The sequence below is a fragment of the Pyxicephalus adspersus genome, chromosome Z (assembly GCF_032062135.1).
Source record: "Pyxicephalus adspersus chromosome Z, UCB_Pads_2.0, whole genome shotgun sequence".
Classification (NCBI taxonomy): domain Eukaryota; kingdom Metazoa; phylum Chordata; class Amphibia; order Anura; family Pyxicephalidae; genus Pyxicephalus; species Pyxicephalus adspersus.
The window spans coordinates 43,269,227-43,283,128 of NC_092871.1; the positions used below are offsets into that span (position 1 = coordinate 43,269,227).

General features: G+C 36.2%; 1 protein-coding gene across 4 annotated transcripts in view; it reads left to right on the plus strand.

Moving 5' to 3' along the window:
- Positions 1-13,902, plus strand: part of NEXMIF (neurite extension and migration factor) — a 306,480-nt gene that overhangs the window by 250,259 nt on the left and 42,319 nt on the right. Inside the window, exon 6 of one of the 4 annotated variants that reach the window (XM_072429679.1) lies at positions 6,908-7,005. The exons of the other annotated variants lie outside the window; for them this stretch is intronic. Coding sequence (XP_072285780.1) covers positions 6,992-7,005 — 14 coding nt within the window. The 5' untranslated portion in view covers positions 6,908-6,991. The remainder of the gene's footprint in view (positions 1-6,907; positions 7,006-13,902) is intronic. 4 annotated transcript variants of the gene reach the window in all.

Genomic DNA, 13,902 nt, shown 5'->3' on the forward strand with positions numbered 1-13,902 from the left:
CGTGAGCTTGGAAGAGGTCAGCAGGAGTTACACTTCTCCCACTAGCTCTGCCAGAGACTGACCCCTGCTGACTTGTATTGCTTTTTCTCTGGGTCTTCTGGGAGTGATTTCTGTGTTTTTTTTTTGTAAACATCACTTAACTAGAAAAAAAATTACACGAAGAATGAAAGTTTTGTATCACTGCATGAAATCTTGGAATTGGTATAAAGGTACATTGATTATATTAAACCTCTGTAATCTAATGACTTTATGGTTTTGAAAACAGTTCTATGGATTGAAGGATAAACAATAGGTAGTACAAAAATTGTGTTAATTCTACAAAGTGATGGAAACACAATACAGTTTAAATATGTTTAGGTCAATGCCAGCATTAAAAAAAAATTTAATTGTGAGTAGCAAAAGTTTCCCATGTTCCAGGACAGGTAAGGTTGGAAGAATTAGAAGGGTGAAGAACTGTTTTAGTAGACAGGATGTGTGAGAAAAGGAAAGCTGAGAGTGTGAATGTGGAATAATGTGTAAGATATTGGTGCAAAGTGGAGGACATTGGACAACATGTGCAGTAGAGAAGTGCAAAGGGTAACACAGTTGGCAGTATGTCAAGCATAGGATATTGAGGTTTATGACAGCTGGCAATACATGCAGAGTAAGAATGCAGAGAGTATGACAATGAGCAGTATGTGCAGAAGAAGAATACAATGTGTATTTCAGTTAATAGTATGTACAGGAGAGGAGTGAGAATGATAGGACAGCAGGTGCTATGTAAGAGTGTGGAAGGGTATAACAGTGGGTAGTATGTAAAGGAGAAATCTGTAAGGGGTATTACAGCTCACATTATGAAGAGTAATGTGATGTTTATGTATGACTTAGGCAGTATGTGCAAGAACTGGGTGCAGAGGGGGCAGTACGTGCAGTACAAAAAGGTATGGCAGTGGGCAAACTGGGTAGCAGAGGAGTGTGAAAAGTATGAAAGCAGGCAGTATGTGCAGAAGAGGAGTGTAGAAGGTACAACTGCAGAATTTATATGCAGGAGGGGAGTGCAGAAGCTAAGAGAACAGGCATTTTATGTCCAAGAGAGTATTGTGGAGGGTATGACAATGGGCGATATTTTTAGAAGCTGAGTGCAGTTGATGCTTGAGGTAGCTGCTTTGGGAGGCAGAGCTGTGGATGGGTGGCTCTGGTCAGATCTATGCAGGGCAGCATGGAAACGTGCTGTGGACAAAAGTGGGAAGGGTAGCAATGGCCAGCAGCTGTACCGGGGCTGGTGGAGGCAGTACAACAACATGAGGCTGAGGTAGCTGGAAGGGGCATCTGGAGAGGTATAATATAGGAACAGGTTAATGCAAATCAGAAAAAGTAGGGAAATGTATCAATGTATCATATGTCTACATTTTTATTCCTCTGGGGAACAAGAAACAGGAAAATGGTCTTATGTTTCTCCAGGGGCAAAATGGAAGCAGACCATCACCTTTATATTGTTACTAGTAAATGTGTAATTGTTTCCTAATGGGCTCGGCTGGGGTAATAAAAGTGGAGTGCGGGGGGAAATTTTGGCACACCAGTGTGATAAGGTATGGAGGTACATTAATGAGGTAGTGTCTGGGAGGAGGTAGGCATACAGTAGTGTTGTTGAGAACAATGGAAGGATGAGGTTTAACATAAAAGTGTGGTGAGGTGGTAAAGGACTGAGATTAAGCATGCAGGTGTGGTGGGGAAAGCAGAGAAGTGGCAGATCTCATGATGCAGGTGTGGTGTACAGAGGAAAGGGGTTAATGTACAGGTGTGGTGGTTAGAAAGGGAAAGAGGGGTTGCATGGTGCAAGTGTGGTGGTGAGAGTGGGCAAGGGGTTGGGTTTTGTGTGTAGCTGTGGGGGTGAAAGCGGGTAGAGTTAGATGTGCAGGTGTGACTGTGAGAACAGTGAAGTGTTCTTGCCTGAATACCAGTTTAAGCACTGCCTGTCTCCTATCTAGAAAATGTCTAAACGATTGCATTCATATGACTTTATATCTCAAAAGTATTTGAATAACACAAAGAAATGGAACATGATTAGGCTGATTGGTACTCTACTACATCTACTGTGCACTACGCAGAGGTGAGACGTATTTTTCTGAAAGCTTTTAAAATTATTGTCTATTGTTTGCTGCAGAATAAATCTAACAACAGCAACACAATTAGCCATCTTTGGGTGAACTAACAACCAAACCTTTTTATTCATAAATTCATCCATGAATACAGAGACATTCTCATGCTTTGATTGTGCATGTCTATGTGTTCAGTAGACAATCCAAGTACCACTGTTATCTGTTGTCAACAATACACTATTTTTGAGATAGACTCACACAGTCCAAATGTAGCAGTAATCATACAACCTTAAGCTCCACTATGATTACCCGCCTTTAGAAATATTTTTCTACTGCACAGTGTGAAGCCAAAGAGGTCCAGGGACCCCAGATTTGCACTAATCATAATTTACTATTCCAAGCAGGAAAAGTGGCTTGGTTACCATGGTGAGACAATATCAGCAAACTATCAGAGTCATAGTTCAGGAAATACCAACTTAACTCTTGTGACAACCAGCCAGTAAAGGTTTGTTCTGATATATTTCAGCCAGAGTCTGCTAATGTCAAAAGGTGCCCATTTAAAATCAATGCCTGTTCCTTCAAGGACAGGGTCATCTCATACCTTCGGGTACCTTCTGACATTTAATACCTTTAATTACCTTTTATTTCATGGTTAACCATTTTCAATAAAAAATATTTCACCTTTTTCAGTGTCCCCATAGAATTTGACCTTACACTGGTGATCCTAAACCTAAACAATAAATGTAACAGTATGATCATTTTTTTTTACTATAAGAGCTTGGATATGAGACATGGCAAACATATGGGTGCTATATTGACTGACAAGACAATCTCAGCACTAACATTTTCCCTATAGTACATCTCATTCTAAGTAAGTAAGAAAAGGGAGTAATATCTTAAAAATCTGAAAGTTTAAAAAAAAATCTATGAACAAAGCTGTAGATGTGCGTATAAAAAGAAGGAGGAAATAAACAAATTGGTATTTTTTTAATAAGATGGTACACAACAAAAATTAGTAAATGATGTGTATTTTTCAAATAAATTTTCACTTTTATCTTATCATTTTAGGAGACAATATAAAGGATACTGAATAAATGTTAAAAGTATTACATGCATACTTTACAGTGCATTACCCTGTTGTCAATCAATTTACACTATTACATTCTGATCAGAGCTACATTATTATGTACAGCAATGGCTGAAAGCAATATGGCTATGTTCATACCCATGAATGAGAATGCCAACACAAAATTTGCAAAGCATTATGCCTAAATCCATTGTATAGAACATGTATGCAAACTGTAGTCATGTATCAAAATTGTGACCAAAGATTTCACTGAACAGGTAGGTTGCCAACAAATAAAGTGAATGAACTGTCACACAGCATTTATAGCATGCTAATGTTTAGCATATTGCTCACTACAGGCACTACACTACTACATTGTGAATGCTTAAAATGCTGTAGGCACAGGGTGGCATCTCATAATTTGCATGTCTCCCTAAACTTGTGGTTTTTCTCCTCCTCTCCTCAAATGATCAGATCATTTTCATGTCACTTTGTGCAAAAAATCACATGCCAAGAGAAAAATTGATCTTTTACCCACAAATTGATTAGAAATGCAGTTTCAAAAACATGGTTGCTTTTTTTCAGGTAGATACAGTATTCTCGGCAGATATTTTTTAATCTGGGTGGGAAGAGTATGAAGAATTATATGTTCTTTATTCACTTAACTTGTAAAGCTTTCAACAACTTTTTACAGGTTTAACAGTTTCCCCTTTGCTTCTTTGTATTAAAATTCTTACTGTATTATTGACAGAACTAAATAGCTCAAGATTAAATTTACAATTATAAGTAAATTCATTGAAGCAGTGATTTCTCCTACTTTGATTTCTATCCAAGGTTTTAATGAGGGATGCCCCATCTAAAAGGAGCCTGCTCCTTTTGGTAATTGTTTAATGTATTAAATATTTATTTGTAAAACACAATATGTGTGTATATATTTGAAACTTGTTGCTAAACATATAAACACTTTCACATATATTTACCTGAAAGAACTTACCAACTGATTAGTAAAACTAACTAATCACCAGTTCCTTTGCATTTTTTTAAATGCTCCCCACTAGTGTCATCGGTTCTGACACAGAAACCCTTGGAACAGTATTAGTGTATTAGTGTTCTTTTGGGTGCTTTGAAAAGGAGGAGCCAAAATGGAAGTCTTTCAAACACTTTTACCATGTGGCCTAGGTTTAGTGTTTGATTTCATTGTAGCTGCATGGCAGTACTCAGCTCCAAAGTATAAACCAAACCTTCAGTGAAATACCTTAAATTTAAAATGTGTAGACTGTACCTGATCCCATCATCTAACCTGATCATGTGCATGCGCTGTAGGGATAAAATAGTTGGCAATTAAACTGATTGGCTAAAAAGAGCAATGCCAATGCTACAGAAACGGACCAAAACTAACTTACTGGGCAGTGTGTGATTTTGTAACGAATAGGTATCCTTGATGAAATATTCTTGCATTCATGTCTAATACAACATTAATGTGACAATAAAATAGTAATATGTACCATTACATGTAGAGGTTTTAAGGTTTTGCCAGGGTGATGATGATGTTCAGTATCCAGAATACTTCCAGTGCAGACAGAAAAAAAACAAAACAGATAAACAGTCGCCCAGCAGAGCTTATTGCTGCTCAAACCACATGTTCAGTGCTTGGCTTATCTTCCTCCAGTGCTGGTCACAGTTATTGCCAGGGGACCCTTGTATGAATACTGATAGAGCCTTCAGATCTCTTTTGAACTGTCTGTCTGCATACTGTGTACAAAATGAATTTTGTACACAGTAACTGAATCAGTGCCATCTGTGAAATGGGTATTTACGCTCCAAGCGGAGGATATTTTTTGCATTTTATGGAAAAAATAGAATACAAAATAGAGCATTTCCTCAGATGAGCCAGTTTGCCTGAAATATGATTGGGAGATAGACAGCTCGGGAATCAAGCTTTTCAAGATTTCAGTACAGATGGCTTTTCTGTGATGAGGGTCAGTGTTGAGATTGACAAGGCATGACACTGTGCTGTATGTGCTAAGCCCAGCTGTGCCTTACTCCTGTATATACCACCTATGTGGATGTTTTCAAGGTGTCGCTTGCCACAGCAGTGTATAAATATTCCCAATAATGTCTTTGGTTTATTGTATGTGTTTATGTGTTTGTATATTCACTTGTGTAATAGTAATAGTAAAGCCAGAAAATATTGACTGCAGTTAAAATTCTGTGGGTTCACCTAGTGTTCACATTATATTAATGAATTGCCTAGGCTACATACCAAGTTATATTACACATTGATCTGACCACTGAAAATCCAAAAAAGGATGTTTGTGTTTGTGAAAGGGAAGAGAGAGGAAGACAACATTGCTTGCCACACTGGGGCTGATTTATTAAAGCTCTCCAAGGCTAGAGAGGATACACTTTCAACGATGAACCTGGGAGATCCAGCAAACCTAGAAAAGATTTCTTTAAATAATTTTCTATTTATTATTCAATCCTGGACCAGATCTTTTCCAGTTTTTTTTAATCACCCAGGTTCTTTGATGAAAGTGTATCCTTCCCAGCCTTGGAGAGCTTTAAAAAGAAACAGGCCAATTTGATCATAGGGAAGAATATTGTAACTGGCAAAAAATAAAATTCCAGCATAAACACCCCGCCGCTTGGTATTAAGGTTCAAAAAAATACATTTATTTTTCCACCAAAAAATGGCCTTGCATTTCAAAGGTCACATATCATTTATTAAAGGGGCTCTGTATATCCTAAATCGGAATAGGTAGGTACAATAGTCAGAACCTATTATCTATTTAGCAGTCAGACAATATTTTCCTAATATGCTACACTACACTATATGTAAATACATCAATGATCTATTTACTAACTAGATAATCCTTTTTTTTTTAATTTCCTAAAGCTGTACGGTTTTTATTTCCAAAGAATTATTTGTGTGGAGGATAGTATTAGGGATCGTATATGTTAAAAAGCTTTACAAGATTATTAGAGCAATCGGTTATGTTCCAAACGTCTGTTGCTCCAGATATTTGGTCAATGGTCCATCAGAATGGGAACATTATAAGTTAACTAAAAATTATTTAGTTGCTTATTTAGTACAAATTGGTGTGAAATAAAAATGAATGAAAATAAACAAAAAAACAAATGAATACCTTGTTGCCTTTTTTTTTTGTTTGTTCTTTCCTGTAGTCAGGAATATTAGTCTTTGTTATGCTATACAACATTTAAATCAAATATATTTACATGGAAGCACCCTGGTATTTTTAAGATATTTCCCTTTGCTATTCAAAAGTTTAACAAATATATAAAACATCAGTACCAGGTGAGTTTCTAGAGTACCTAACAAAAAATGTTTGCTCAGATGTGGGCATTAAAGAAGGTCCACATAATTGTTCTTCTCATATACTCATCACGTAGATGTCACTTAGGTGACAAACTAAATAGGAAGTGAAGAGGTTTATATTTAGCATGTTTTTTTTACAGTTCCTGTATGTTGGATAAAACCTTTGTCTCTAATTGCTATTGAGAATTGATTTTACAAGGCTTGGCTTAATGAGTGATATGACCATCTCACTCATTTGTTTGCCATTACTTTGTGCAAATCCCGCATATTGTGTCCTTTGCTGTCTCTACTTTGATATACGATGCCAGCTTTACACTTGTAACTTCCTTGTAGCTATATGTTCTTAATACAGGAAATTGATTTATAGAGACACAATTAATTGAAGAAAAGCCTTGATTTGTTTTAACTTATCTTGGTTTCCCAAAGGTGTTGAAGGATGCAGGATGCCAATACTCCGTGCTCATCAAGCAGCCAGAAGATCACTCCTGAAGCCCAAGCAATAAGAAGGGAATGCACTGTACAAGGTGAAATATATATATATATATATATATATATATATATATATATAAAGTTTATGTTTTTTTTTAACATGTATTTTCTTTTGCATACAATTTTCTACTACACCATGGTTTGAAAATGATCCTCAATCCAGATAGTCATTATACACATTTATATTTACTCATACCAATAAATGATATTTAAAATTTCATATATATATATATATATATATAGATAGATATACATTTATATTTATACATTTCACAATAATTGCACATCAACTGGTCAGTTGATTTGCACTGAACAGCCAAATAGTTTTCTCTTGGATCAACTTATGTACAGTGAGCAGCATTTACTATGAAACATATTATAAAACCTGAAGTGACAACTTTGGACTGGGTTAGCGCTTTTTCTGCCAAAAGCAAAAATTTTACATAGGGAAAAAAGGTAGTAATGAGGTTAATTAATAATCAAGCTTGAGTTTTGTCTGTAATTCATTTTAGCACAAAACACAAATATTAAAATATGCAAAAAGCACAGGTTGTGTCTAAATACACAGCAAACCCTATAAGCAAATATTTTATTGACTGGAAATCATTATTGCTCCTTGAATTTTCTACATACATAAGCTAAAGTGGCTACTGAACATTGTTCATATCATTAGGTCCATATCTTACCTCTGCCATGTTTTTAAGTGACATGAGGCCTTTACTTTATCTTTCTTTCTAAATCAGGTGATCTAGTCTTATCTTCTGCTTCATAGCTTTAATATATTCTGAAATTATTACTCTAATGCTCCCAGGCATAAACTGAAGGCAGTAAATGTAGACATGATTATTTAAAATGTGCTTCTGTTCACCGTAAGCAGTTAAGAGAGTAGCTGACAAAATGGAAAAATGTGCTTCTACAGATGGGGCAATGTCTCCCACAGACTGTGGAAACAACAAATAGATATTGGCTTAGAAAGTATCTGGGGCAAAAATGATCTTCGTAATTTCAACTGAATATATATAATTTTGTTAAGTACCAACATAGATGAAGAACTAATTGTTTTATGTTCCTGTAGCTGATATACATAAACTAGAACTTATGACACACAGGGTGAATATCTTGGTACGCACTAGAATGAAGACTTCATCATTTTTCACCTTTGTCATTATCTACGTATGCCTAGGTAATCTAAAATTATCCTGATAATGGTGACACTATCCACATTGATAAAATTACCTTTAACTAGTTTGTTTCAGATAAATACATACATCTATTTAGAACAGAGAGTGGTCACTGTTTACATCTGCAGTCAAGCATAAAAAAGGATTTAACGTGTAGGGGCAGGGTGGTGGGCTGTAAAGAACACATGATTAGATTAGGGGTATTTCTCCCTATACTATATACTTCTGCAATTTAGTTGTACATTTAGACAATTCCACACCATTTCCATGTATTAGGTTACTAAACTATATCTTTGACAGATAATTAAACATTACCCTTAAAACCATTTTATTTGTTGGCATTCAGTTGGGATTTATAATAAACCTAAAATATTCTACTTAGCTTGTCAATGTAAATTAGGACAAGACAGAAAATGAGTCATTTGGCTTATAGATAAACCTTTAAGCCATGGTGTGTGTATGTTTATATGGTATGATTGTGATGGGGCATATAAACACATATAGCTTTTTCTTTTTCTTTTCACAAACAAGAGTTATAGGCTTGTAAATCTGTCGTTGTAGCTTGTACTAATGTACCACTGCTGCTTGCAATAACTATACACATACAATGTTTAGACTTCATTATTGATTTTCATCACTGGATAACTAGTGAGTGGCTCAGCTTGTCACATGCTTAATGGTTTCAAGGACAAACCTGGTTTGTTTCCTGGCTGTTGAGATCACGCTTCCTGACTGCTGAGAACATATTTTCTCTCTCAGGCAACATCACAAAGGAATGAAGGCTGCGTGTGCATTAAGACATGTTGTGGTTCTATGAGTGGCTCTGCTGTCATTTTTTCCTATTATGGGGTCATTAGTGACTCAAAAGGATCCTAGAATAAAATCTTTTAAAAATATTAACTATATCAGCATATAAACACAGAATTACAGACATGCCAGTACACATCAGCCTACCCACAGTTCATATTGCCGTAGGCAGTTTAAACTATTCTGTCTACCATTACACCACATAATTAAAGCCCATTGGATTAACTAGTCTGTTTGCAGCAAAACTGATGATGGCACTTCATTCTGAGATGCACATAGACTTGATATTGCTCTCCACAGGCCTCCTTTCCTATTTGTGCCACTAGATTAGCCCGCTTATATATATTGATTGGCACACAAGAAGTATAGTAAAATGCCATTTTAGCATTCTGTTTCCAATCCAATATTCCTGGCTACTTTGATACCACATCCTGTGTACCCTAATTCTGTTCTATCCAAACCCACTAGAAGCTAAAACATTACACCTATTTGGATCTTAAACCACCAAAAATAATTGAGACTTCGTCTAAATTAATGTTAAGTTGTAAATACTCAGTGGTATCGGACACATTTCCAATTACCAAACAATATAAAACCAGTTTCAAATACACTTGTGAAATTGGAAACCACTTTATTGCAGGAAGTACAAAGTGGAAAAAGATTGTTTTGGTAAAAATTGCAATACACATCACAGAAGATCATAGCAATTTTCATTACAATTGCGCAGAACTGAACCAAATCCAGAATATGCTAGTTTCACAAGTTGAATTGGACAGGATGATAAAACTAACAGTGTTAGAACCTTAAATGTTGAAATACCATTAGGGCCGATGAAATATCATTCAGTTTATTAACATTACATTACAAGACTAATTTTTGTTGTTGCAGAACATTATTTTGACCTTTAGTTTATTTCATTTTCAGATCTTTTCAACATTCCATAATGCAGGTATGACCAGGACAGAATAATTTGGCTATTTGTTGTCAAAGCAGGTGTCCATATGATACAATGGGTATGAATTCTCAAAGCTTTCCAAGGCTGGGGAGGATACCCTTTCCACAGTGAAGCTGGGTGATCCAGCAAACATGGAATGAATTTCCTAAAAGTAATTTGCTATTTGTTTGCAAATTTTTTCAATCCTGGACCAGATCCATTTCAGGTTTGCTGGATCACCCAGCTTCACTGATGAAAGTGTATCCTCAATGGGTCTGAATTATGAAAGCCCTCCAAGGCTGGAGAGGATACACTTTCATCTGTTTGTTAGGGAGACTTGAACAGTGTATAGTTATATTTACCATACTAGATAACATGTTTACTGTCTACTAATGTAGATCACAATTTGTAGTCAGTTGTGTTGCAGTTTTGTTGGGAGATTCTCCAAAATGTTCTAATTATGCTTAATAATGCACATCCAGACATACATGGAAAGATCTGATCATTCTAGGCAGCCAGTATGTACATGTGCTGGGTAGTCTCTATCTGTCAATGTCTCATGTCTTTCTATGATGCAGTAATATAGAGTTTGGAGTTAATACCGTTCATGTCTTGTCTGCAGAGGTGAATAGAAAAATAGATGAAAACTTTGAAGACTGTCTAAACACTAGTCTTTCCTGGTCTGTTATATTTCTTTCTTCCGGGGGGGATTATCATACAGCTATGAAAAAAAAACATATATTTCTAGTGACAGTCTAGGGATGTATGCTGGCCCTCATGCAAATGTTTGTTCTTTAGTTTGTATTCATTGTTGACCAGCATACAGCAAGCACATCCACAATTTGTACACTGTTGCAGATTGCCAGTGGTCTTAAACTTTTGCCACTTTTGTCACTGCAGTGGGGTAGAGAACCAGCTAACTTTCAGGTGAATAATGATGAGGCAAAAGGCTGCTTTCTATACCTGCATGTAGGGCTAAACTCAGAACAATGTTTTTCCTGAAAATAATAACAGCACACACCCTGCTTAGGATATTTAACACACTCAATGATTTCATCATTGTAAAATTAAAATTAGTCAGCCGTATAACATGGTATTAACTAGAGATGAGCGAATCGAAGCTGACGAAGTGGAATTCGATCCGAATTTCAGGAAAAATTTGATTCGCTCCAAATCCGATTTTCCTCACGATTCGTGGTAACGAATCGCAATTTTTCCTGAAATGGCAGCTACATGTGTGAGGACTTTGAAGATTCCACTACGATCTCTGGGCACTACAGGGGATGAATGGGGACTTGTCCCCATTCATCCACTTTAGTGCCCTGTATTCTTAGATAGAGACACTCTATCTAAGAATATATAGTAGAAGTACTGCACGGCAATCCCGAAATAGCCGAAATACCCGGAAAAAGCCATTTTTAAAGCGATACGCTGTAAATAAATTTGGATCGAAGCGAACCGGCTAAATCAAATTTTTGAAAAGTTCACTCATCTCCAGTATTAACCATTACATACATATCGCGGGCCTTATTCTGCAAGCACTTTTTATGCATTTCAGTTTGTAGAACCCTGATTGCACCTCTACAAATTCTTTACTTATTGTGCTTCCTTTTCAATAATGACCTTCTCTCAGTAAGATATTTTACTTGTCTTGTGTTTTCTGTTTATGGACTACAATAAATTAATGTAGAAAGCGACTAGCAAATATCTTGGTACTTACCGAGAATAGAAGTTATTAGTTCAGGACAAAAGACTGCTCTCTAGTATTCAGTTTAATTAAAGGACTTCATTTCTGTCTTGGAGACTCCAGGGATGAGTCTGTTATTTTCTTATGTGTATTTTTATTTTGACTTACACTTCTATACTCTTACAATGCCACATATGACATTTAAAACACAAACAGTTATTAAGCATTGCTGCAATGCCTGGTGTTTTGATGAACCTTTTCTATGGTGTATCCTAACGGGACTATTGCATGTCAACTAAAAATAGACAATATACTTTGTCATTTGGTCGGCAGCTAGAATGTATTAGAACAGAAACTCTTGAGGTAGCCTTATTAGACTCAGAACTACACATTCATGTCTCGATCAGATTGGCGAAAGTTTTATCACAAATGTTGCTTTAACTTTGTGACCTGGAATCATATTCAATTTGTCCTGGATGTGCAGTGATTTCCTTTTGAGAACAGAGTGCATTGAACAATGGAGGAGTGACAGGCTGATGGATGGATGAAACTGCCATGGAATGTGAGTGTACTTTTCCCCCCTGGAATTATTTTAGAGCCACTCTTAGTAAACACAATCAAAATGCTCTTTGGGTGTGTGGATGTCATGTTTGTGCTGACACCATCTTTATTACATCCTGGCTGTATGATGGAAATGAAGAAAGCCCTTTCAAAATATAAAACACTGGCCCTGCCAGTAAATACACAAGATGGCATATTTTGATTGATTGATGCAGACCCTGCTGATATTAAACACCTACGTGATTTAAAATTGAGCACTTATATTTCAGAAACTATTTGTTTTTGAATCTTCAGAATGCTTAGAATAAAGAAAATGCTATCAGCGCCTTATTGTGACAAAAAATTCTCAGTTAGTAGAACTATACCTATGTATATAATATGCATTATGGCGCCAAATATATTTATATATGGTCTATGTAAATGGGCCTTAGGCTTATGTAGATAGCAGCAGTTTGACGTCAGTTTAAGATTCTACCGAGCTGCGAATTCATTTAGGTGCATTTGACCTGCAATTAACCTCTGCCTGATCTATAGTTGACTTGCTTCAAGTGGGATTTGCTGTTCCAAGAAACTAGTATAGTAATGCAAACCTTTCTTGAAGTAAACAAAAGCCTACACAAAGTCTTCACAGGTTCTAAACTTTATCACTGTTAACAGGTTGGTAATTTACTTTTTGGTTCCAGGCACTTTTCAGTACTAGATATCCCTAGCTAATGATTTTGCCACTTAAAGGCATCTGATGGCAAATTGACACATCAAGGATAGAACATTGGTTTTCCACTGGAAATAAATTTGTCATCATTATTCTATCAAAAGAAAGGGGCTGTTCACATGATAATTGTATTGTTATAGAATGAATATATGACCTATAACATAGTATATATTTTACATACTGACATGAATCATATAATATTTATCATATAATATAAAAAAATATACAGTAATGCCATAGACATACATCTTACTATATGATACAATAAATTTGGTGTTGGTGACCAAACTACTTCACTAAGTCTCCATAATGCATTGTGTACTATATGTTCCTTGAACAAATCTCATTAAAAAAATTTAAAGGGTAGCAACAAGGGGATCACCCCTGCATGTCTCACTACAGAAAGAAAATCTTGTTGGTACCCAGGTTTGAACATACTAATCACTTTTTGTGGCTACAATTATTAATTAATTTAATTAGGTTAATAAATAACTCTAGTAATGCTTTTCACAGTCAGTGAAGTGCTAGCATTAAAGCTGCATACACACGTCAGATTTTTCTCGCCCGATAATCGGCATCGGCGAGAATCTGGCGTGTGTACAGTCGGCGTCGTTCATCGTCCGTGGATCCGTCGTGGCGGATCCACGAACGATGAACGACGAGTGATCCTAATGCAAGGGAAGGGGGAGAGTGCGCAGCAGGGTGCCGCTCCCTCGCTCTCCCCCTCCCCTCTCCATAGAGCGGAACGGTGCTGTATGTACAGCACCGTTCATGCATCGTGTAGTCCTTTGTCATTGGAAAGGATCGTGAAAGATCCTTTCCAACGACAATAGTTGCACGTGTGTACGCAGCTTAACTGTTCCAAATAACATAAAAAAATTTACAGATGAACACACAAATAGATAAGATGCATAAAGTTATAATCTGATCACCAAAAAGTTCAATGTCTTTCAAAAAATCGGTTTACCCTGTTCTTTCCAGCATTAAAATAGCATGTGTTATTAAGCAGATATAGAATAAATGCAATAAAATTCCTAACAGTACAAAGTA